Source organism: Gracilinanus agilis, chromosome 5 (genome assembly GCF_016433145.1).
Source record: "Gracilinanus agilis isolate LMUSP501 chromosome 5, AgileGrace, whole genome shotgun sequence".
Taxonomy (NCBI): Eukaryota; Metazoa; Chordata; class Mammalia; order Didelphimorphia; family Didelphidae; genus Gracilinanus; species Gracilinanus agilis.
In genome coordinates, this window is record NC_058134.1 from 281,902,518 (window position 1) to 281,924,991 (window position 22,474).

At 44.9% G+C, this 22,474-nt stretch overlaps 3 protein-coding genes across 5 annotated transcripts in view; 1 reads left to right on the forward strand and 2 right to left on the reverse strand.

Moving 5' to 3' along the window:
• The window catches only part of MBD6 (methyl-CpG binding domain protein 6), a 23,875-nt gene extending 22,894 nt beyond the window's left edge, over positions 1–981 (reverse strand). Inside the window, exons 1-2 of the mRNA XM_044679220.1 lie at positions 815–981; positions 579–616 (exon numbers count right to left, since the gene is read on the reverse strand). Of these exons, the coding sequence (XP_044535155.1) occupies positions 579–616; positions 815–981 (205 nt within the window). The remainder of the gene's footprint in view (positions 1–578; positions 617–814) is intronic.
• On the forward strand, positions 603–3,130 carry DDIT3 (DNA damage inducible transcript 3). Of its 2 annotated transcripts, XM_044679935.1 has the most exons (4): positions 603–658; positions 1,810–1,857; positions 2,230–2,385; positions 2,556–3,130. In XM_044679935.1, exons 3-4 carry the CDS (start codon positions 2,248–2,250, stop codon positions 2,937–2,939), a joined length of 522 nt encoding a protein of 173 aa, XP_044535870.1. In that variant the 5' UTR covers positions 603–658; positions 1,810–1,857; positions 2,230–2,247; the 3' UTR covers positions 2,940–3,130. The 2 variants fall into 2 exon arrangements, with proteins under 2 accessions (XP_044535870.1, XP_044535871.1); XM_044679936.1 differs by lacking the exons at positions 603–658; positions 1,810–1,857 and having other exon boundaries at positions 1,903–2,385.
• MARS1 (methionyl-tRNA synthetase 1) lies at positions 3,057–18,151 on the reverse strand. Of its 2 annotated transcripts, XM_044679933.1 has the most exons (22): positions 18,038–18,151; positions 16,705–16,795; positions 16,419–16,497; positions 16,201–16,335; positions 16,039–16,114; positions 15,648–15,820; positions 15,355–15,467; positions 12,495–12,611; positions 12,036–12,239; positions 10,342–10,543; positions 9,984–10,058; positions 9,722–9,892; positions 9,405–9,500; positions 9,126–9,243; positions 6,650–6,863; positions 5,050–5,181; positions 4,839–4,943; positions 4,560–4,746; positions 3,988–4,059; positions 3,633–3,656; positions 3,384–3,467; positions 3,057–3,302 (listed from the first exon to the last, which is right to left on the reverse strand). In XM_044679933.1, the coding sequence occupies exons 1-22, from the start codon at positions 18,144–18,146 to the stop codon at positions 3,156–3,158; spliced, it is 2,724 nt and encodes a 907-aa protein (XP_044535868.1). In that variant the 5' UTR covers positions 18,147–18,151; the 3' UTR covers positions 3,057–3,155. The 2 variants fall into 2 exon arrangements, with proteins under 2 accessions (XP_044535868.1, XP_044535869.1); XM_044679934.1 differs by lacking the exon at positions 3,633–3,656.
• Between the last annotated feature and the right edge of the window lie 4,323 nt (positions 18,152–22,474).

The window sequence follows — 22,474 nt, forward strand, 5'->3', positions numbered from 1 at the left end:
CCCCAGCCACACCGGGGCATTAGCGAGGCCCTAGGTGGGGCGGCCCGCCGCCGCCGCCGCCGCTCCGGGCAGTTAGGCGCCAGCGGGAGGAGGCCGCCCTGGCCCCCAGCCTCCAGCCGCCCATCACAGCGCGCGTGCGCGCGCGCGCGCGGAGACACCGGTTGCCAAACATTGCATCATCTCCGCCCTCCTTCCCTTTCCTTCCCTTCCCTACCCTATCTCCCTCCCTCTCCCGGCCCCACAGCCCCCCTCCCGCTCCCTTTCCATCTGCTCCCCTCCTCTCGTCCCCGCGCGCGTGCACGTGCGCGCACGTATGACTCACCCAGCTCCCCAGAGCCTCGTGACCCGAAGCCACTTCCGGGTCCAACGCGACTTCTACCCCAGCTAGGAGTGGGGCTGGTGAGGGGGGCCGAGGAGTTCCTGAGTGGCGGAGGCCGGGGGGCGGGGCGGGGCCGAGGCTGGCGTGCCCCTCTCCTATTGGCTAGCGTCTCAACGCCCCCGCCTCTCCCCAGGAGGAGGGCAGGACCGCTTTAAAAGGCTCGGAGCCCAGGCCTTGCCGAGGTCAGACACTAGAGTACCAGACAAAGGATAGATGATGATGAAGATGTTCTGGTGGCTGCGGCAAAGCCAGAAACAGAGCCGGGACCCGAGGAGAAAGGCGAGTGTCAGCCCCTATCTGCTCCCTTCCCAAAATTAGGGACCCCACTCGCTCCCCAGGGGCTACGCCCCTAAAACGTGGACTCCCCCCCAAGGGCCTTTCTGACCTTAAAGCCCAAGATCCTAAAAAAGTCAGGGTCCCGCGGAGTTCACCCACCACAGAGACGTGGACTCCTCGTGGCTTAGCACCCCCTTCTCCGGAAGGACAACCCCGCCTCCCCCAAGTCTGAGCCTGTGGGCTGCTGCTGCTCCCCTCGGTTCCCTAGGGACTGGCTGGGGCGGGGAGGAAACTGCCCGGGTGGAGGGGGGACTGTCACCGCGCATGCGACCAATCACGGTGAGAAGGGGTAGGAGCCCTTCCCTCAACCGTGGGTGTTGGGGACACAGATGCTTTCACCCCTTGGCTCCTTGGGCCCTCCTTCCAGCTAAGGATGGATTTTAGGAATGAGGGACACAATGGAAGGTGGAAGGGAGCGATTTTCTCTTCCCCCAGCTTAGGAGCCGAATGAGTGGAGCACAGCTATTTCTCCACTTTGAGGAGCCCCAAAGGCCATCCTTGGTACAATGCACTTCTAGCAACCTAGAATTTGTTTGCATCCCCTCCAGCCAGTGGCCCTTTCCATACAGCTCTATGTAACCATTGCATCAGGCCAACCCCCTTCCTGACTCTGGAGCCCTCTGGCCTGGGGCCTCACTGCTGATGAAAGCCCAGTCCTGTATGCAGGAAGGCAAGGTGTCCCAAGGGGGATGACAGCCCAGCAGAGAAATACTGGGGGGGTATTGCATCTGCAGCCTCCTGGGATCTTTGAAGCTGCTGCTGCTTGCCACCTCTGGGCTGCAGCTGTCCCTGCCCTGTAGGGGACAGAGCATCAGGAAAGTGCCAGTCCAGGCCCTTCTCCAGCAATTAATTGTGGCCTGATTTGAACAGTAAGGCAGCTATGGTTGTCTGAGACTTGCTATCAGGCTGACAAACATGAGCAACTAGAAATGAAGGGAATTGGCTCTTCCTTGATTCCTACCTTCCTTGGGAAAGGGCAGATGAACTCTTAACTGCCAGAATAGCTCTCAGACAACTTCCAGATTGAGAAGGCAGTAAAGTATAGGAAGTGTTTTCCCAATGAACTAATCTCTTTTTCTCTCTGCCCCCTACAGTGTTCCAGAAGAAAGTCTATCTTCATACATCATCATACCTGAGAGCAGGTAAATTTGACCAGGCCTTTCTCCCTAATCTTCAAGAATATCTATGGGCTTGCTTTAAGGGTGTCTTGGAATCAGGGCATCTTTAAGGGTTGGATCAGCTCATTTTCCTGGCCTGGGCCTCCCAAGTTGTCTAACTTGATGCTTTTTGATGACCCTTTGCTGATTTTTATTCGGAAGCAACTGGGATATCTTTCCTCCTGACTACAATTAGGGTTCCAGCTTCTGGTGGTGAGGGTAGCACAAATGGCATCTTTCTGGAACACAACCCTATCTTCTTCCATAAAGTACTATACAAATGTCAAGGTATTATCAGGAATGAGAATTTGCCCAACCATTTTGTGAAGTATCCTCATTGCAACACTCTTTCCCCAGAGTCTGATCTAACCAGAGATGGCAGCTGAACCACTGCCCTTCTCCTTTGGGACGCTGTCTAGCTGGGAGCTAGAGGCCTGGTATGAGGACCTGCAAGAGGTGTTGTCCTCCGAAGAGAACGGAGGGGCATATGTCCAACCCCCTGAAACAGAACAGGTAAAGTCTTCAAAAGCAGCTTCCCTGCTAAAACCCTGAGGTAGGGGATATGCTTATTATTTCCATGGTAGAGATGAGGAGACTGACCAGACCCAGGTCTTTGATTCTAAGATGGGGGTGTTTTCTGGCATATAGAAAATTGTATCACACTAACTTTTCCATCCCTGTAGGAAGAACTGAAAACGTTTACCACTCTTGACCCAGCTTCCTTGGTCTGGCTGGCTGAGGAGCCTGGGCCAGTGGGAATCACAACTAATGGCCAAAGCCCATGCTCTCCTGAATCCAGCCAAAGCTCGCTGGCCCAGGAAGAGGAAGAGGAGGAACAGGGGGAACAAGGAAGAGGAAGAAATAGGAAACGGAGGAGGAGTGAGCAATCCCCAGCCCGAGGTCGGAAGCAAAGTGTGAAAGAAAAGGAACAAGAGAACGAACGAAAGGTGGCTCATCTGGAGGCAGAGAATGAGCGCCTGAAGCGAGAGATCGAACGATTGACCAGGGAGGTGGACGTGACCCGCCAGGCCCTCATTGACCGCATGGTCAGTCTGCCACGGTCATGATGGCCAGACCATGGGGCCCTGAACTCTGCTTTCCAGCACGTCCCCTTCCCCAGGAGAAGGGCTGCCCCAGATGCCAAGCAGCAACCACTGAGGGAGCTGCAAAGGGAAGGCTCCCACTTTATGTACAGAGATGATGTATTTATTATAGCCTAGCTAGCCCATTACATTAAAACCATTTGTACTGAAGCACATTCATGTGATGTCTGTGGCTCTCCCTCATTTCTTCTTCTTGCCCTTTGGAGGGTCGAGAGGCTTCCCTTCGGCCAGTGCCAGGTTTTGCTTGAGCTCCAAAAGTTTAGCCACCTCAGCAGCCACCTGGGCTTTGTCAGCCTTCTGGGCCTTCAATTCTCGGACAAAGTTGCCCTGAGAGGTTACAGAAAGGAGGATGAAGAGGAGTCAGAAGAGCCCCAATCCCACTCATCCCACCCCCTTCCCCAAACCCACCTGTTTTGTCACAGCATCAGTGAGGAGCTTGATCTGCTCAGGATCTGCTAGTTCAGTGGGGGCTTCTGCCTTGGAAACTTTAGCCTTAGAAGGAATAAAGGAATCCTTTTTAGCCCTTTCAGAAACAGACACACACACACACACACACACACACACACACACACACACACACAACATGCTTGCAGTTATTCTCAGTTGCAGACCTGGCCTCTCCCCACCCCTTGGCAGCTCAACAGACAGAGTGATTACCTTCAACTCCAAGGAATCTTCTAGCTAAGACAGGAAAGAGAGAGACTATGGGTGAGGTACTAATAGGATGAAGAGGTAAGAGGAGGGCTGCTTGGAGACTGAATGGCAGGAAGTGAGGCTGCCCAATGAACAGAGAGCATCAGGCCTGGAGGTCTTAGGTTCTGACCTGCCACTTCCTAGTTGTGTGACCCTGGCCAAGTCACTTAACCACAACTGCCTAGTCTTTATAGCTTTAACCAATACTTAATACTGATTCTAAGATGGAAGGTTAAGAGTTTAAAAAAAAAAAAAAGTGATGACAGGGGTACTAAACTACCTGAAAAACAATCAGTTGAGCTCCCCTCTTCTTCCTTACCTGGCCCCCTCCAAAGCGCTTTCTCAGGCTTTCAATTTGGTCATTTTCCAGCTTCTGGAACAACGGACTAACCTGTGAGGAAAGAGAAGGTTAATCTGACTGCACAAAGGCTTTGAAGCTTGGAAGGAGTTTTAGGAGAAATAGAAGCCAACAGGGAATAAATGCTGATTATCCTTTTGGAGAAGATAAGAAAGAGAACTCTAACCTAAGAGATTTTAGAGGCCAAAACAGAAATAGGCTTCACAGGAAGGCGAGTAAGGGACGGTGCTGGCATGCTTCCAGTAACAGGGGCCACTCTTGGGACCTCTCACACCCAATATGACAGAGCTAGGGGCAAGGCTTAGGTGACTGATAAACGGTGTTCCTTCAGGTACATTTTAAGGATGACAGTGAAAGAGAAATGAAACCCAAGTGCAAAACTGAGAATGAAAACCAGAAGCCTTGGGAGCTTCCTGCCTAAAACAAGAGCTTGGAGGGAAAAAAGAGGGGCAATGTCAACTCTTCCTTCTTGGCAGAGACTTCAAGGAGAACGGAGAATTTCCGAAATGGTTTATAATTGGAAGACAACCTACTATGCCAATCTGGTGCCCAGCAGGCAGGAGGCATGGGAAGTCGGTAGGCAAGAGAGCACAGACTGCAGGTGGGAGCTGCAGCTGGGTCTGGATAGTTGTGCTGACTGTAGGCATGTAGGGCTGCATCATGATGGAGAGCAGGGCCGCCATGTTCACTGCCACGCCTGTCACTGTGCCAGCACGATGCCTGGGGAGAGGGAGAGAGACCTTGTCAGCCCAGGCCCCCATAAGGCATCTGGAGCCTCCTCTGAAGCAAAGGCTGCACCCACACTTCTTTACCTGTCAGCCTCGCTGCCCTTGATTCTCTTCCAGGGTTCATTCACCTGAATGTACTGGTTACCATGCCGAGAGATGTTAAGGATACAGCGAAGGGCATCTCTAATCCTACAAAGGAATAGGTGGTCCAGAAGAATAGCCAAAAGTTAGCCCTCAGGAAGAGCTTTCCCATTGCAGAAAGTCTTTCAAGGGAAGGCAAAACAAGAGTACTCACCGGACCTTCTCCAACAGTTGGTGGTACTGTCGTAACTCCAACGTGACATGGGCAAGCAGTCGCTGGTCATCCGGAGTCAGCATCATCTTAGGCACACAGCCCCCAAAAAACTTACACACAAACATCCCAGCTCTAGGGGGAAAAGGGGGAGGGGTAAGCAAACTGAGTCCAAAGCTATCTGCCAAAGTTCAGCCACCAGAAATCCCAGGCCTGAAATCAGCCTCATTTCCATTCCCCCACATACTCTCAGCTGTCATATAATTGTTAGCTGAAGTTTGGTGTCATGGAATAGTAGAGGTATTCCAGGTATGGTCCTTACATGTTTTCTTCCCACACTCCTTTGGGAGATTCAGCCCCCCAAGGCAATGGCTAGGCTTTTCTGCCTATCTTCCCGTGTTGGTCTTTACTATACATGTTAGTCTTCATTTACTACACATGATGGGCATTCAAAGTAAATGTAGTTATCCTTTTATTCTAATTATTTATTCTAAAACCCTTACTTTTGTTAGAAATAACTCCAAGACAGGAGTGCAACAGCTAGGCAATCCAGGTTAAGTGACTGGCCCAGGGTGACAAACCTAGGAAATATCTGAAGCCAAATTTGAACCCAGGTCCTCCTAATTACTATGCTACCTAGCTGCCTATTACCAAATTTATTTTTTTTTTAATTTTTATTTTTTTTAACATTTATTAATATTAAATTTATTTTTTACAAAATTCTAGCACTTAATAGTTGAAAAGGTAGATCAAGGGTTACGTGCTAATCATTCGATTTCTTCTGTAGTACATCTGGGAGAAAGCAACTCTTCTGTCAGCTGATGATAGCGTAACCTATTGTCATTCACCCCCCCCCCCCAAAAAAAACGAGGTGGGAGCAGAACTAGTTTCCTAGTAAATGAACAAAGTAGTTCAAAGGATCCTCATCCATGGGGGGCATTCCAATGGCCTGGGCAAGGCACTGGGACCAGTATAAGATGGAGGGGAAGAGATCACAGGGCACCAAAACCACACAAAATAAGAAAAATTTATGGGACAATGAGGGTAGCACAGTGGATAGAGCACTAGGTCCTGGTTTGGCCTCAGATACTTCCTAGCTGTGTAAATCTGAGCAAATCATTTCCCCTTGACTAACTCATGCTCCTCCTCTGCCTCAGAACCCATACAATGTATTGATTCTAAGGCTTCTGCCTTAGGGTAAAAGTTTAAGGAAAAAAAACTCTCCACAAGGGAAGTTACCTCTAATAGAGGTAATATTTTTTTCCTTGTGGAAGAAAACATGTATTTATTCAGACTCACAAAATCAACAGAAAGAGAACTTATCCTTTACAAGTCCATTCTTCAACCAACTTTTAATTTAGACACATCCAAAGGGCAGAGAACCTGTGAGTGACTCCTCTCTTCATTGGCTCCCTCCTGTCACATGAGCCTTACTCCAGACAGCTTTCTAACCACACCCCCAAACCTACAAATTACCTGCCCAGCTCCTTCCACCATGGCACATGGCTGCCATGAGCTTTTCACCTCCAATCCTTCCCAGAAGAGAGTCAAATTCCCCCACCATAGCAGCTCCAGAACCCAATTCTACCCCATTAAGTCTTACCTGTTGACAAAGTTACCCAGATTATTGAGCAGTTCAGAATTATTCTTGAGCATCAGGTCAGTCCAGGAGAACGAGCTGTCCTGGCTTTCAGGTCGAACAAAGAGCAGGTAAAAGCGCCAGATGTCAGATGGAATGCCTGTGTTCTGAGCCATGTCCCCAAACACCCCCACACCTCGGCTCTTAGAAAACTTTCCATCCTCATAGTTCAGGTATTCTAGACAGGGAAGGAAGAGAAGGTCAGGATGAGGCTCTTCTTCCTTCTCTCCTGCATCCGCTTGGCAAGTATCTTCAGTCCCAGTTCTCCCACATTAGCAAAATTCTACCCATTTCTCCATAACAGATGGAGCAGTTCCCCTCCTCTCTCATACCAAGGAAATATAACTAATTATCTGTGACCCAAGAACAATACATACAAACCTTGTCTTTTATACATACAAACCTTGTCTTTTGAGATTCACCAGGGACTATGAGAATCTAACTATAATAAAACACTCTTTGCAATTGGAGAAAGTTGGAGAAATATGAATTGCTCATGGCTTGGCTGAGTCAACATAACAAAAATGACAATACTACCTATATTAACTTACTTATTCAGTGCTGTACACCAAATTCCCAAAAGCTAGAAAAATAACAAAATTCAAATGGAGGAATGCAAGGCCAAGAATTTCAAGGGGAATATGGGAAAAAAAAGATGGGAAGGAAGGCAGTAGTTTATCAGTACTGGATCTCAAACTGTACTAGAAAGAAGTAAGCATTGGTAGTATGGATGTAAACAAAAAAGAGGCTGAGCACTGGAACAGATTAGATACACAACATACAGAAGAAAAGAGAGATGACAGCAGAGGAGACCCCAGTTTACTCAGGGAAGGAGTCACTGACAAAAACTGCTAGGAAAACTGGAGAGCAGGATGACACACATACCATAGACCAAGATAAGCTCCAAAGGAAAACGTGACTTAGATATTAAAAAGTCACATCATAAACAAATTGGAGGAGCAAGGAAGAAATCTACCAATGGAGAAGAGTTCAAGACCAAATAAGGGGGAGAGAGAAAATATACAATTTCAATTACTATCTACAAAATTTTAAGTTTTGCACAAACATAATAATATAAAAATGAAAAAGAAATGGTTAATGTGGAATCTCTGCAACAGTTTTCTCTAATTAAAGGTCTCATTTCCAAGACTGTATATAGGGGGTAACTAGCTGGCTCAGTAGATAAGAGCCAGGCCTAGAGACAAAGGGTCCTGGGTTCAGATCCAACCTCAGACACTACCTAACTGTGTGATCCTGGGCAAGTCATTTAATCCCAATTGCCTAGGCTTTACAGACTCTTCTATCTTGGAACTGATACTTAATATCAATTCTAAAACAGAAGGTAAGGGTTAAAAAAAAAAAGACTAGCTATGAAACAAATTCACATTTATAAAACTAAGAGTCCTAATATATAAAAATGTATATTATAAAATATATTAAAATACACAATACATAAAAACATATCTAATATATAAATATAAATACTTAAGACATATAAAACTAAGAACCCCAATAGATAAATCTTTTTTTCCTAAACCCTCACCTCCCATCTTAGAATCAATACTATGTATTGGCTCCAAGGCAGAAGAGTGGTAAGGGCTGGGCCATGGGGGTTAAGTAACTGGCCCTGGGTCACACAGCTAGGAAATATCTTGAGGCCAGATTTGAACCCAGGACCTCCCATTGTGACCAACAGATAAATCTTAAAAGAGGAAATGGATCATTTCAAAGGAGACTGGGAAGAAGTCTACGTGAACTGAGGTAGGGCAAACTGAGCTTGCTACTAGAACAATTTATGCAACGATAACAATAAAGAGAAAAGCAGCTTTGAAAGTCTTTAAAAGTGATGGATGCAATGACAGGCATCCAAAGGAGCAAAATAAAACATTCTTCATTTCCTGAGAGAGAGGGGAAAGAGAGATTTTCAGACAGAATTAATGTAAATATCTTAAGGATTTGTCTGGGTTTTAAAAAATACTACTCAATGTGGTGGGGAGCAAAGGCAGTGGAAGGGACAGATTAATTTTTAAAGTAAGTGGTTTAGGGGGAAATTTTTAGTTTTTAAAAGCAAGACATAAGCTTAAAAAAAAAACAAACACTTTTTTTCTCCAAATGATCTATAGACAAATGCCTGCTATAGTAAGAAAAGGGACAATTCTTCACACTGTACCTCAACAAACTAAGCAAGTCAGGCAAAGCCTGTCCAAGTTCTGCTTCCCAGACCTTTCCATTAGGCTACTGCCCCCTGCCCCCAGCCCATCTCCTTCAATTCTCTAGAATCCCTTCTTTCTTTTCTCCTAGGCATGGATGTTACTAGTTGATTTCAACTACTGCCCCCTCCAAAATCAGCACCTAGGGAGCCAATGTCACCAGTTCCTTCCTCCCATTCTCCTTCAAAATCCCATTCTTTCTCCTCCCCCTACCCCATCCCTCAGGGCACCTGTGGCAATGAGGTGGCTGACCAAGGTATAGTTGTCTTCAGCTCCCAGGGCTGAGCAAGGGAAGACAACACTGTGGAAGGGGACGTTGTCTTTGGCCATGAACTGGTAGAGTTCCACCTGGGGTGTTTGAGTGAGGAAGGCAATCTCGATGAGATCAGATAGCCAGGAGGAGAGAGCAGAGACCCTTCCCCCCCCCCAACAAGTAGACATTCTTTCATCCTCTTTCTCAGGTTCCCTCCCTCCCTCTTTCCCTCTCTGTAGGCCCAAGTACAGCTCACCTGTTCCGGATTCTTCCACCATTTTTCCCACTGGTCAGTATAGTTAGCTGTGATGGACAGATAGCCAATTGTGGCGTCGAACCAAACATAAAATACCTAGAGAATTTGGGAGAAGAGGCATGTGTTAGGATAAAAATGGAGTGAAACAAGGTGAAGAGAGGACAGGAGGATAGAATAGTAACTGACAGTCAAGACTCATCAACCTCCTGAAACAACTCTCAAACATCTCAATCCTAATGGGCCAGACCCAACCCAGAGCCCAAGGGCTTCAAGGGCCAGTGTATTTGGGGGAGTAGGAAGTTTTGTCAAGCTTTGACCTTGTCCTGGAAGCCCTCTAAGGGCACAGGGGTACCCCATTTGAGGTCACGAGTTATACATCGTGGTTTGAGTCCATCCCGGAGCCAGGAGCGGGTGATGAATCGAGCATTGGGCGTCCAGTCACTGCCAGCTAGAGTCCTCCCCAACCACTCCTCCAGGCGGTTCTCCAGCTAGGAGAGAAGGAATGAAGAAGAATGCAGTGTCAGCAGAATGGAGAACAAACAATTCGAAAGGATAAGGGGAAAAACAAAGAGAATTTACCTTGGGCAGGTCCAGGAACAAATGTTGGGAAGATTTCACCACGGGGGATTCCCGGCAAATCTTACACTGAGGTTTCTATAAGGAGGGAGACACGGGAGACAGGGAAAACATGGAAGGTACAAAATGAATTTGGAGCTCTATCTATTCAGGCTGGCTCCACTCAGAGTGACCCTTCAGAGGGGAAGAAGGAAGAGTCTTGGCTGGAAAGAGGTCCTAAAGGTGAATAGCAAGAACAAGGCCAAGGTGGGAAGGAAATACTGGGGGGAGGCTCTGCGCCCTAGCTGGGGAGCAGAAACAAGGAAAGGTATCAGACAAGGAGCTCATGGAAACAAGGCCTGAGACCTAGGCTCTCTCTGACCTTGAGCTCGATGGCATTGATGAGCTTGCCACATTTGTCACATTGATCGCCTCGGGCTTCCTCGTAGCCACAGAATGGGCACACACCCTCCACGAATCGGTCAGCCAGGAATCGGGAGCACCGCTCACACCGAAGCTGCTCCACTGTGTCCTTGAACAAGAAGCCCCGTGACAGCAGCCTCTGAAAGATGTCTTGGGTGATCCTGGGGATATGCAGGGAAAAGAAAGGAGACAGAGGAGAAATCAGAGGAACCAAGGCAAAATCAGCAGAGAGCCTGCTCAGACTCTTTACTTAAAAAAAAAAAAAAAAAAAAAAAAAAAAAAAAGGTAAAAAGTCAGAGTGCCTAGAAAGGCTATGGTTTTGTTTCTTCCCTTCTGTTTGTTTGTTTGTTTTTTTTTTAAACCCTTACCTTCCTTCTTAGAATTAACACTATTCTAAGGCAGAAGAGTGACAAGAGGCAGGTAATTGGGGTTAAATGACTTGCCCAGGGTTACAAAGCTAGGAAGTATCTGAAGGAAGATTTGAACCCAAGGACCTCCAGGCCTGGCTTTCTATCCACTGAGCCACCTCACTGCCTCCTATGGTTTAATTTCTGTTCACTTGTTCCATGAAGCCCTAATAGATGTCAGCCCATTCTGGGTCACTCCTCAAAATGCCATTATAATCCTGGAGGACAACCTTTTCCTTTAATCCATTTTAGAGAGTTTGGATTTCTTTAGATCACACATCAATCTATTTTGTCTAGCACAGGATCATAGATGGGGCATGAGAACAATTCAACCAAACACATTGTATAGATGAGGAAACAAGCCCAGTGACTTGTCTAAGGTCACACAGCTAGTTACAAACGTGGCATTCTTTCTTCTTTCTGGGTTACATGTGTATGTTCATGCAAAACATATTTCCATATTGTTCATTGTTATAGGAGAATACTCATGTAAAACAAAAACTAGAAAATAAAAATGAGGCTTAGGACTCTTTAAGTTTTAGAGAAAGTTCCATCAGGTTAAGGATAATTTTGGAACTTCAATTCGCAAAGGGGACAAAGGAATGGAGACAAAAAGAACAATCCACTGAAGCTTTCATCTCCCATATCCCTAATATGGGCTCCTGTACAGAGCTATATACATGCTATACTTTTTTTTAACTTTATTTTTCTGTGTTTTCTTTTGCAACATGGCTAATATAGAAAACTATTTTGCATGACTTCACATGTATAATTAATATTATATGTGGTGCTTGCTTTCTCAGGGCAGGGCAAGAGGGACAGATTTTGGAATTCAAAATGTTTTAAAAAGTTAACTTAGAAATGTTTTTACATGTAAATAAGAAATATTTAAAGAAAGAAAAATGTATTTTTTAAAAAGGAAAGTAACATGGTACTACTAGACTAAGTTTCCTAGGGTTCATCTGACTCCCCACCTTAGCTTCATCAATGGTTTCCCTTGGGGGCTAAGGGACTCAGTGGATGAGAGTCACGCCTAAAAACAGGAGGGTTCTGGGGTCAAATCTGGTCTCAGATACTTTCCTGGGTTAGTCACTTAACCCCAAATGCCTAGTTCTTACCACTCTTTTAGCTTAAAATCGATACTTAATTCAATTCTAAGACAGAAGGTAATGGTTTAAAAAAAAAAAAGTCCAATTGCCCTTTCATTTTCTCAGTCACCCCATTCCTACCCTCCCCATGAGCCTACTTGGTCTGATGCGGAGTGGTGGTCCGACCAAAGAAGTCAAAGGAGATGTTAAACCAATGGTAGATGTTAGTATGGATGGCGTGGTACTTGTCACAGATCTGCTGTGGTGTGAGGCCCTCCTCCATGGCTTTGGTTTCTGTCGCTGTCCCATACTCATCTGTCCCACACAAGTACAATGTATTCCACTGGCGAAGTCGAGAGTACCTTGAGGGCAACAGGGTGGTCAAAAGGGACGATCCATGCTCACACCCATCATGGCTCCCCCTTGTCCCAATCCAAAAACAAGCTTCTACTATATACAAGCATGATTCAGGGTACTGGGAAGACATTCAGGACCTTTTCACAAGGCCATTTCCTCTGGGTGGGTTTGTCAGCCACCCCTTCCCTAACCCCCATCCCCAGGGCACCCCATCTCCCTGCAATCCCTCTTCATTTCCCAGGCATTCTTTCCCCCTCCACCTGGCAAAGACATCAGCACTCAGGACACAACCAATGATGTTGCCAAGATGTGGGACATTGTTGACGTAGGGAAGGGCGCTGGTAATGAGCACGTTCCTTTCTCCAGCCACCGGCAACCTGGTCAGAAGGAAGGGAGAAGCTCTGGTTGGAGGAAAACATGGCAGCTTGGAAGGCTAGAGTTGAGATGAAGGGCAGAGGGGCCGGGTTAAAAGATAAAGCCCTGAAGCATTCAGGTTATGGCATGTTAACTCTGACTTCCACCTTGCTTCACAACCACAAAGACTCTTAAATTTAAATAATAATTTAATAATTTAATCATGTGTGCTTTCTTCCTTGTAAGACTACACAGGGTTATCCCATAAGTCTTTGTGCAGAGTTAAGCTCTAACAGCTTTGTCATCTTGAAAAAACCAATTAACTGGTCTCTTTGGCCAATTTTTTTCTTCTTTTCAAAGCTTTTTGAGTGTAGAACCACACTCTTGGGATGTCCTATCTCATATGTTCTTCTCTATCTACTTATTGAGAGGCTGTATGAAGTAAAACATTTAGAGATCTCCATCCTGTGCACCCCAGCAATGACTCAACATAGTAGGAAACAGTCAGGTATCCCCTGCCGAATCCTGGTGTGGCACCACAGACAGCAAGTTATCAGCCAATGGAAGAATCCAGGGGAAGGACCTATAGTTTTGAAAAATCAGCACAGGGAAGCCCGAGAGCACTCTTTTTCTCTGGGCTGGTCTCCTGAACTAACTGACTCTCTGGGCTCACTCTCTGCTCATCTCATTGGAGGGTTCAGAGGACTGGCTGCAATGGAGGATCAGATTTTTACCTAAAGTTAGAAAAGCTGAAACCTATTTCTTTCTCTTTCTCTTTACTAATACATGCTTATAAATCCAATAATAAACCTCCAGATTGATTTTTACTTATAACAACTGTGTGCCTCTGCAGGCTCCTGGATCTTTGCAAATCCTAAAGTTTTATATGGGGGCAGTTGGGTAGCAGAGCAGCTACAGAGCAGGCCTGGAATCAGGAGGACCTGGGTTCAAATCTGGACTCAATCATTCTGAAAGACTTATGACAAATACTTCCAGAGAAAGAACTGCTGGTGTTGGAACATAGATCAAAGCAGACTGTTTTTTACTTTAGTTAATTTATGGTTTTATTTGGGGAGTTTGTTTTATATGAGACTAAGAAGACTAAAAGAGTATTCTTTTTCAACAATGACCAACATGGAAGTAAGTTTTGCATGATAATATAGGTACAATCCAGATCAAACTGGTTGCCATCTCTGGGTGGGGAGAGGAAAGGGAGTCAATTTGGATCTCATAATTTCCAAAAATGTATGTTGAAAATTGTTGTTGCAAGTAATTGGAAAGAATACACTAAGTGCTATGAGAATTTATAAGAGAAGATCACTTCTGCCTGGGAGGGAATTAACCATGAGAACAAAGGGAATCAGGATAGGTTTCACAGCCCCCAAGACCAAATAGGGGCAGCTGGGTGGCTCAGACGATAGTGAGCCAGGCCTGGAGGTGGGAGCTCCTGGGATCAGATCTGACCTCAGATATTTCGTAGCAGTGTGACCCTGAGCAAATAACCCTCATTGCCCAAACCTTACTGCTCTTCTGCCATAGAATGGATACTTTGGAATCAATTTTAAGACAGGAGATAAGAGTTTAGGGGGAAAAAAGGCCAAAGAGAATGTGAACTGGTAGAAAACCAGAAGGAGGCATTCCATGCTCAAAGGCTTTCAGAAAAGCTCCAGTTCTTTGGGGAAAAGGTAAGGAGTTTGGTTTGGTGCATCAGAGAATAAGTGCCTTGCACACAGTAAGTGCTTAGCAGAAGCTTATTGAAATGCTAAAAGAAAGAATAGGAAGTTGAAAAGGATGACTGGAGACACAGTAGAGAACTTTGAATGCCACAAAAGGGAGCTTGTTTCCCCTACCATGTGTATTTCCTCAATTTAGCCTCTAGATTCCTGGATGGTGCCTTCTTTACTAATCCCAAAGCATTTTTTTTAAAATCCTTACCTTCCATCTTAGAATCAATACTATGTATTGGTGCCAAGGCATTATGATTGGTCATCTAAATAGTTTTCAGGAGAAAGTTGTTTTGTTGTTTGTTTGTTTTTAACCCTTACCTTCTGCCTTAGAATCAATACAGTTCAAATAAAAATCAGTTCCAAGACAGAAGAAAGGTAAGAGATAGCAATGGAGGTTAAGTGGCTTACCAGGATACTACAGCTAACAAGTGTCTGAGGCCAGATTTGGACCCAATACCTCTCTTCTCTAGGCCTGGCTCTCTATCCTCTGAGCCACCTGGCTATTCCCCAAGCATTTTTAAAACCTTATTTCCTGTCTTGGTAATAACTCTAGATAGAAAAGCAACGGTTAAGTGACATGCCCAAGGTCACACAGCTCCGAAAATAACTGAGGTCAGTTTGAATCCATGTCTTCCTGACATCAGATCAGGCACTCTTATCTACTGCCCATAGCCCCAAAGCTTTTACTCAGCTCAGCACACAAGAAGTGATAAATAAATACTAAAATAATTGACTGAAGTCAAATGTCATGTCCCAAGCAGTGATGGCCTTCCTCCCTCCACCCAGACTGCCCTCCCCCGGACCTGCACAAGTCACATCCAATCCCTGAAAGTCCTGCTCAAACTTCATTTCCTCTCTAAAACCTGACCTGATTTCTACTCCTCAAGGATGGATTAGCCAAGGCAAGGAAGGTCTATGCTGGATGAGGGAAAAGGTAGTGGGAGAGCTCCCGCTGGAAGGGATTACGGGGCAGAGTGAGCCCAAACACTCTCCACAACGAGGCTGTAGAGGAGTACAGGAAAGGCATGTTCCTACTCACACTGGATTCTGCCGTGGTCTAACGGGAGGCAGAGCCTCCAGTCCTTCCTCCCACGCAGTTACAGCCATGGCAATTTCCTCCTCAGAAAGGGTATGGGCAGACAGCTCATCCTCCTGTGGACAGGAAACCCCACCCCAGCATGGAAGAGCTACTGCCTGGTGAAGAAAAACCTTCCTCTTTCCTCACCAACAGTGTCCCCAATAAGTAAATTAGCTGCTCCCCTCTCCCCATCTCAGGTTCCTCTATCAAATGTGGGGATCTCTCCCCAATCTCCCCTCCTTCCCACCTGATACCTCAGGTTCATTGCTGACAGGCCTCTCTAAGGGAACAATGGGCTGTGGCTGTTTCTGCAAATACGTTCGGAGAGCCAAGGCCCCCTGCTTCTTCAGGACAGATTCAACAGCCTGCTGGCATGGTTCCTGGACACTCAGGGTCCGGAACCAGCTCTGTAAAGCAGCAAGTTCATCTAGGCACCAGAGAAAGAGAGAAAGGGGAAAAAGAAGTCAATAGCTTGGAATAGGCAAAAAGGAATGGTTTTTTTTCCCCCTAAGTCTCTTCTTCCCTACCAGGCTCCTCCAACAAGCCTCCACCTGGACAAGCATTCATATCCCATCTCCCATACTCAGATCCCTCACCCCTGGCTCCCAGAATATTGCAGGGTGAAGTAGCATATACAGTTCTCACCAGGAAGGTAAGTTGGATCTTGGAGTAAAGGATACAGTGCTCCCCACAGAACAATGTCAGCCAAAGACTCTGAATCCTTTAGCAGGAAGGAAAAGAACAAGTTTAACAACTTAGTTCTTTACAGAAAATTCTTTCCTCCCTGCACCCCAACCCCCAACTCACCCCAGCCAGGAAAGGGCAGCTTCGTCGACTCAGGCTGTGGTCAATGTGGATTAATGCCCTTCGGACAGGAGAAAGGACATCCTCTCCCTTCTTTCCTTGGACCACTAAGTTGTAGAGGGCAATTGAAAGAACGGGCTACAAAGGGATGGGGAAGAACATGGAGTCACTGTGAACAAAAAGTTCCCAGCCCTCCTCACCTGTCAAGCTACTGTTCCTACCTGTAGCTCTGTTGCCTCCCATTCCAGCCACTGATTAGTGAGATCATCTTGCTCCCAACCACATAACAGAAAAAAATACCTGTTGGAAGAAAAAAAAAGAGATGAGGTATGGTTTTAGGGATGGTCCCATCTGTCTAATGGAGCCATTCTCCTTTCTCCAAATGTGGCACAGAAAACATCAGTGCCAGAGAACAGAAGTCAACAGACTTAAATCTTCACCCCTAGTCACCCCCTCCCTCCTTCTATCACCACTCCCTCCCTCTTACACACCCTGACCAAAACCAACCTGCAAATTGCACTAGTAGAAAAGAGATAGTGGCCACTGTCTAGTTTCAGGACTGGAAGTTTAGGCCAAGTCAAGAATGGGACTACATGTTCTGTAAGGAGGAATGAGGAAACAAGACAAGCATAAGAATAGACACTGAACCCTAACTCTATAAAGACTCACTCAAAACATTCAAACACTAGGAGATGGGGAAAGGAAGAAAATAATCTCAGCTCCCAAGTTAGGCTACAGCAGGCAAGGGTGACTGACAATGACCAAGAACAGATTTCAGACTAACTACAAAGACTGACTATATATAACACTTAACCAAGAGAAATGGGCACAACTGAGAGGGATATCTGATTCCCCCAGGAATGACCTTCGCCCTCGAAGCTCATATAGCAAGTTACTTTACATTTATAAAACCCCTTTAATATTCTAGTATGGTGATCTATGTTTGTATCTTATCCTCTTGCAGGCTCTAGGAGGGTAGGAATTTACCTTATTTAAACTTTGCACCTCCCCCAGCTCTTAGTTAAGTTCTCAGCAGAGTAAACATTAATGCTGGTGGAGGTAGCTAGGTGAAGTGGATAGAAGTGCATCAAGCCTGGAGTCAGGAGGACTTGTGTTCAAATTTGACCTCAGACACTTCCTATCTGAGTAAACCTAGGCAAGTCACTTAAGGCTGTTTGCCTAGCCCTTGCTCCCAATTAGAAGTGATACTAAGACAAGTTAAAAAAAAATTTAATGACCTTTACAGTTATTAACTGGAAAAATCAGAGGGGACAGCGACTGCTCCTAACGACTAGAAAAGATTACTAGGGACTGGAGACAACTGAAATCATGAATGAATTAGTGCTGAAAAGCACTTTCATGTCCATCCAATTCAACTCTCTGCCTTCAAGAGTAGGAAACTGTAGCAGAGGAGGTTAAAGAGAATTGCCCGGGGTCACACAGCTAGTAAATATCTGAAGCAGGATTCAAACTCAGGTTTTCCTGGCTCACCAGGGAGAGAGAGGTCCAGTGAGAGGTGGTGGGTTCGAGGGGAAGGGGAGGACATTAATGCTTGGGGGAAGGGGAAGGGGGGGGAGGGATAATTTTAACACCAATAAAACTTTGTTCTTTTCTTTTCTTGGGAAGAGTCCATGGTTAAGACCAGGTCAGCACTGGAGAAGTGAGTGAGGACGACTGGGGATTCTGGGGCGGGGGGAGAGGAAAAAGAACGTGTGAGGAGGCTGGGGAACCAAAGGGAGGGGGTCCCTCAGGGGCTCGCCATGGGGAGGAGGCGGAAGGAAAGGGATGGAGGAAGAGTCAAGGATCGGAGAAAGGGAGATCCTGACTCCCGCGCCGGTACCTTCGGGGCCCACGGTGCTGATAAGCAGCTCGCCTCTGGCCCCAGCCCGCCCGGCCGCAGCCAGGACCGGCAGGTTCCCCGGGGCGCCTTCGCTCACGAAAAGCCGCATTCTGCCTCCGCGCAGCCGCTGATGCAACAGGAACCGGTTTGCCCGCCCCTCGCCCTCCTGCCTCTGCAGACCCACTAGTCTGTCACCGCGCTGCACGCTGGGAAGTGGAGTCTCCGAGCTATCCGCTCCTCAGGTCACCCGAGTGAGCGAAGACTCTGTCTCCCACAATGCATCGCAAAGGAAGCGGAAGAAGTTGCTCCGAAATGATAAAGATGAAGGTTGGTGCTAGAGGGGCCCATTTCTTTCCGCCAGTTTTTCCCCACCTTTAAACCTCTGTTGTCAACCAGCAGAGACCGGGCCTTTGTATGCTCAGGAGACGCACCATTGCTGGCACTTCATTCCACCCCATAAGCATTTCTAACAGGATTTTTATGGAAACCCTCTTTCCTTAAACTGTTACTCGACTCCTTACATTATTAATTTTTATCATCCCGAGTTCTAAGGCAATCCAAGGGTATGTTTGGATATTTTCTCACTAATCAATAAAATGACAACCTTTCTTATTGATTAATCCATCCTGGGTTCAAATTTGACCTCAGACACTTCCTAGCTGTGTGAGCTTGGGCAAGTCACTTTAACCCCCATTGCCTTTTCTGTTCTTCCTTGGAACCAATTTAATCTAAGATGGAAGTAAGAGTTAAAAAAAAAAATTTGATACTGACTATACTTGATTAACAAGGTAATCAATAGCAAAAACAATTAGCTATTACTACATTTTTATCTGTGACAAAGGACAGCTACCTTTAATTGTCATTGAACTGAAGTTGACTTCTGAGAACACAGTCTTACCATTTAGTTCCCTCAGGATACCATGCAAAGTCTTTTTTCAAAGATTCTTTCTACCCCCTTCTCAAAAAGATTAGAGGGGAAAAGGCCTTCCAACTTCTACCTTTCTGTCATTTCCACTTTCTCTGGAACTACAACTATCTTTTCTCAGTCATTCAGAAAACCTGCCAAAACACAATTCTCATTAGTTAACAGTTAAAAACTATCACTTTCCAAGCTTCCTTACCAGTTAAAGAGAGAGTAACAATAAAGGATGGCCTCTACAAGAGAGAATTTTAAAACAGAGGTATATTGCTTCCCAAAGCCAAAAAATTTTGGTTCCCTGAAAATCACCTGGGAGTATCTATCAAATCCACATTAATGTTAAATACAATCCACCTATAATGCAAAACCCCACTTCTGTAAATAAGGAAGAAGCCTATACAACACTAGTAATAATAATAATAATAATAGCTAAATGAAACTTAAGTGTTTTACCATAATGGGAGGATTAGTGTGGAGGGAAGAAAGAGAGGGGGAGGGAGAGAGAGAGAAGAGACATTGACAGTAACATGGGGGTATGACAACAGCATATGAAGACGAAATGAGAGGGAAGGGTGAACATTCAGTCTTTTTCTTAGAAATTCATTCCCATTGTACATTTTATCAGTTCATCATTTCCATCGTGATAAAGTAATTAAGCCTCAAAATTAACAATCTTTGCTTAGTATCTTCAGGTTTTTTTTTTTATCCTGGTAAATTAATACTGAGAGGTGGATATATTAGATACCATTTTAAATTTGTCATATCAGTTAATGATTCACCGTAGAAACTGTTTCAGTGAATCAAAAGGAGAGGGGATGAGAAAAATTAATACTATGTTCTATGTATTAAGATCCATCCTTTTCCCTATTTGGTAAGACCTCACTTTCTCCCAGTCTAAGCTAACCAGGCAATTTCTGAAGGGTGTGATTGAATGATGTGATCATTCCCAACCCCCAAGACATCTGCTCATTCACCAGCTTGGGCTGGGCCCCTCCAAAGTGGGGCCTTGGCTTCTCTTTACCCTATAACTAGAGAATCAGCTTTGACTAGGCCCAGGGCACAAGTTTCTTCTTGCCTTTTCTTTCATCAAATTATGGGGTGACTTGATCTATAAGGGGAGACCTGATTGGGGGGGAAGAAGGACCTGATCGATGTGGCTTTTATAAAGCAACTGGCTTTCCTTAAGTGTATGGTAAATGGGGTATTCAGGGAGGACTAGCCCTTTTAGTGTGAGGCCTTTCTGGGGCTGTTCTTCTAACTTTGGTATCCAACTGTCACTCAACTCTCACCTGTGGCTCCAAGAACCTGTCACAGCAGCTACATCTCAGCAGATGACCTAAAACAGGTTGAGGATACCTTTTGGTGAGTTAGAGGGATGTCTACCCCAAGCCTGTGAAGACTTTCCCTGCAGAATGAACTCATGAGAACAAGTTGTTCCAATGGCCATGAATGTAGCTGAAGCAGGCACTGTAGATAGATTAGAACTCAGTCAGACATTGAAGATGCCAAGGTCATCTACTGCATCCTGGGTGGTCTCAACTTTTGTCCTGCCACTAGACTTTAATGACTCTGGAAGAGACAGTGAGACGGAGAAGTCTGTGCAACTCTACCTCACTTAAATCCAATTCATGTGCAAGACATCATCTTATGATGTCATTGATCCTCTTCAAAAACAAGGACAAACAACAATGAGCTAAATGTAATTCTAACCACTATATATAATTCAACAATGAATTAAATCTAGCTTAAGAGTAACAGATCACACAACAGCATAATTTAATCTATTTTATAGGTTCGGTGGTTCCAATTCTTTTATAATCTAAACTAAAGCAAAATACTATACTTGGAAAAGAATTCTTTAATTTAACAAGAACTTTTGGAAAAGTTTGATGGCAATCTGTCAGAAAATTTTCTTTAGATTCACTTATACTATAAAGCACTTCAAGTTACAAATGGATAAATAAACAAACTAAAGAAAAAATATCCCACTAGTAAAAGAATAAAAGGGAATGATGGCTTATATCTCTCAGAATCATGGGGACAGCATGAATTTGCAGTCAGCTGTTACATAAAGGTATCAGAAAAGGCAAAATAGTCTACATTGGTTATAGAAACCTAAGAATCTTTTGCACAAAGACAATAAATGTATCTATAACAAAAAGAAAACATATAGCCTGGGAAAACATTTGTATAAGATATCTGAAAAAGCATGCAAAGTCTACATACAGGAAAGTGATAAAAATCTATCAGATAAATCTACCAGATAAACAAAATAGTTTGCAAAGAGAGAGACAGACTATTAATAACTTTCCAAAAGCTATTTAAACCAGGGGCAGCTAGCCAGCTCAGTCGATTGGGAGACAGGCCTAGAGATGGGAGGTCCTATGTTTAAATATGACCTTAGACCCTTCCTAGCTGTGTGACCCTGGACAAGTCACTTAATTCCCACTGCCTAGCCCTTACTGCTCTTCCACCTTGGAACTAATACAGAGTATTGATTCTAAGGCAGAAGGTGGAAGGTAAGGGTTTAAAACAAAAGTTATTTAAATCAGCAGTAAATCACTAATTCGAAAGAGGCAAATTAAATAAATTGAGATATTAACTTCTTTCTATCAAAGTGGCAAAGATGATAAAATATGGAAAAATTCAATATTAGAAGGGACATTAAAAATGGCATACTAATTCACTCTATAGAGCTGGGAATTGATCTACCTATTCTAGAAAATGATTTGGAATCGCCCATGAAATGTGACAGAATGGTTCATTGCTTTTGATCTTGGTATCCTGTTGTTATGAGGTGGGCTAGTGAGAGATTTTTTTTTTTTTAAGAGAGAATTGCTCATTCCAATAAATATTGAAATTCTGGAAGCCAGTTTTAAATAATTCAGGAGTCTATACTATGGAGTGATTTTTTTTTTTAAAGGCTGTCTGATTGGTTTTGAGCCAGTATAGCGCTTAGCTAAAAGTTTGGCTTATAGAAGTTTGTTTTTTTCTTCTTGGGGCCTCAAAAGATCAGAGGTGCCATGGGGGGTTCCTCCAGCAACTAGAATCAGTAGCAGACACTACTTGATCTAGCAGTGACAATTAAACTCCTGTGGCAAAAAATCACTGCCGAAGTCAATGTGTTTCTTGAGCCAACCCAGTAATGGATTGTGCACCCTGAAGCAAACTTGGTAGGTAATGTCAAAGGGGAAAACAGAACACCCCTGAGGTGCAGGAGGTATGAGGTATTTACTCTGTGTGTGTGTGTGTGTGTGTGTGTGTGTGTGTGTGTGTGTGTGTCTATGTGTGTGCCTACAAGCTGGAGAGTGTGAGAGAGGGAAGATTGAAGAAGCCAATCACACTTCAGGTTGCTAAAGGAAAAGATTCTGGGAAGACATAAGAGGACCTGACAGGTTCCATCAAATGCCATTTCACTAGAAACTTCAGGGAATTTCCCTTTAGGTAAGATCTAGGACTCTTTATGTTGGGTGAGCTGAATTACCTGGATACCAAAAGAAAAGCTCTTTCTGTTGTCT

Coding starts and splice junctions, on each gene's coding strand:
- DDIT3 (XM_044679935.1), top strand. CDS start 2,248: ATGGCAGCTGAACCACTGCCCTTCTCCTTTGGGACGCTGTCTAGCTGG. Junction 2,386..2,555: donor AACCCCCTGAAACAGAACAG/GTAAAGTCTTCA, acceptor CCATCCCTGTAG/GAAGAACTGAAAACGTTTAC.
- MARS1 (XM_044679933.1), bottom strand. CDS start 18,146: ATGCGGCTTTTCGTGAGCGAAGGCGCCCCGGGGAACCTGCCGGTCCTG. Junction 9,244..9,404: donor GGTGGAAGAATCCGGAACAG/GTGAGCTGTACT, acceptor CAAACACCCCAG/GTGGAACTCTACCAGTTCAT. Junction 6,864..9,125: donor CAGCCACCTCATTGCCACAG/GTGCCCTGAGGG, acceptor TTCCCTGTCTAG/AATACCTGAACTATGAGGAT.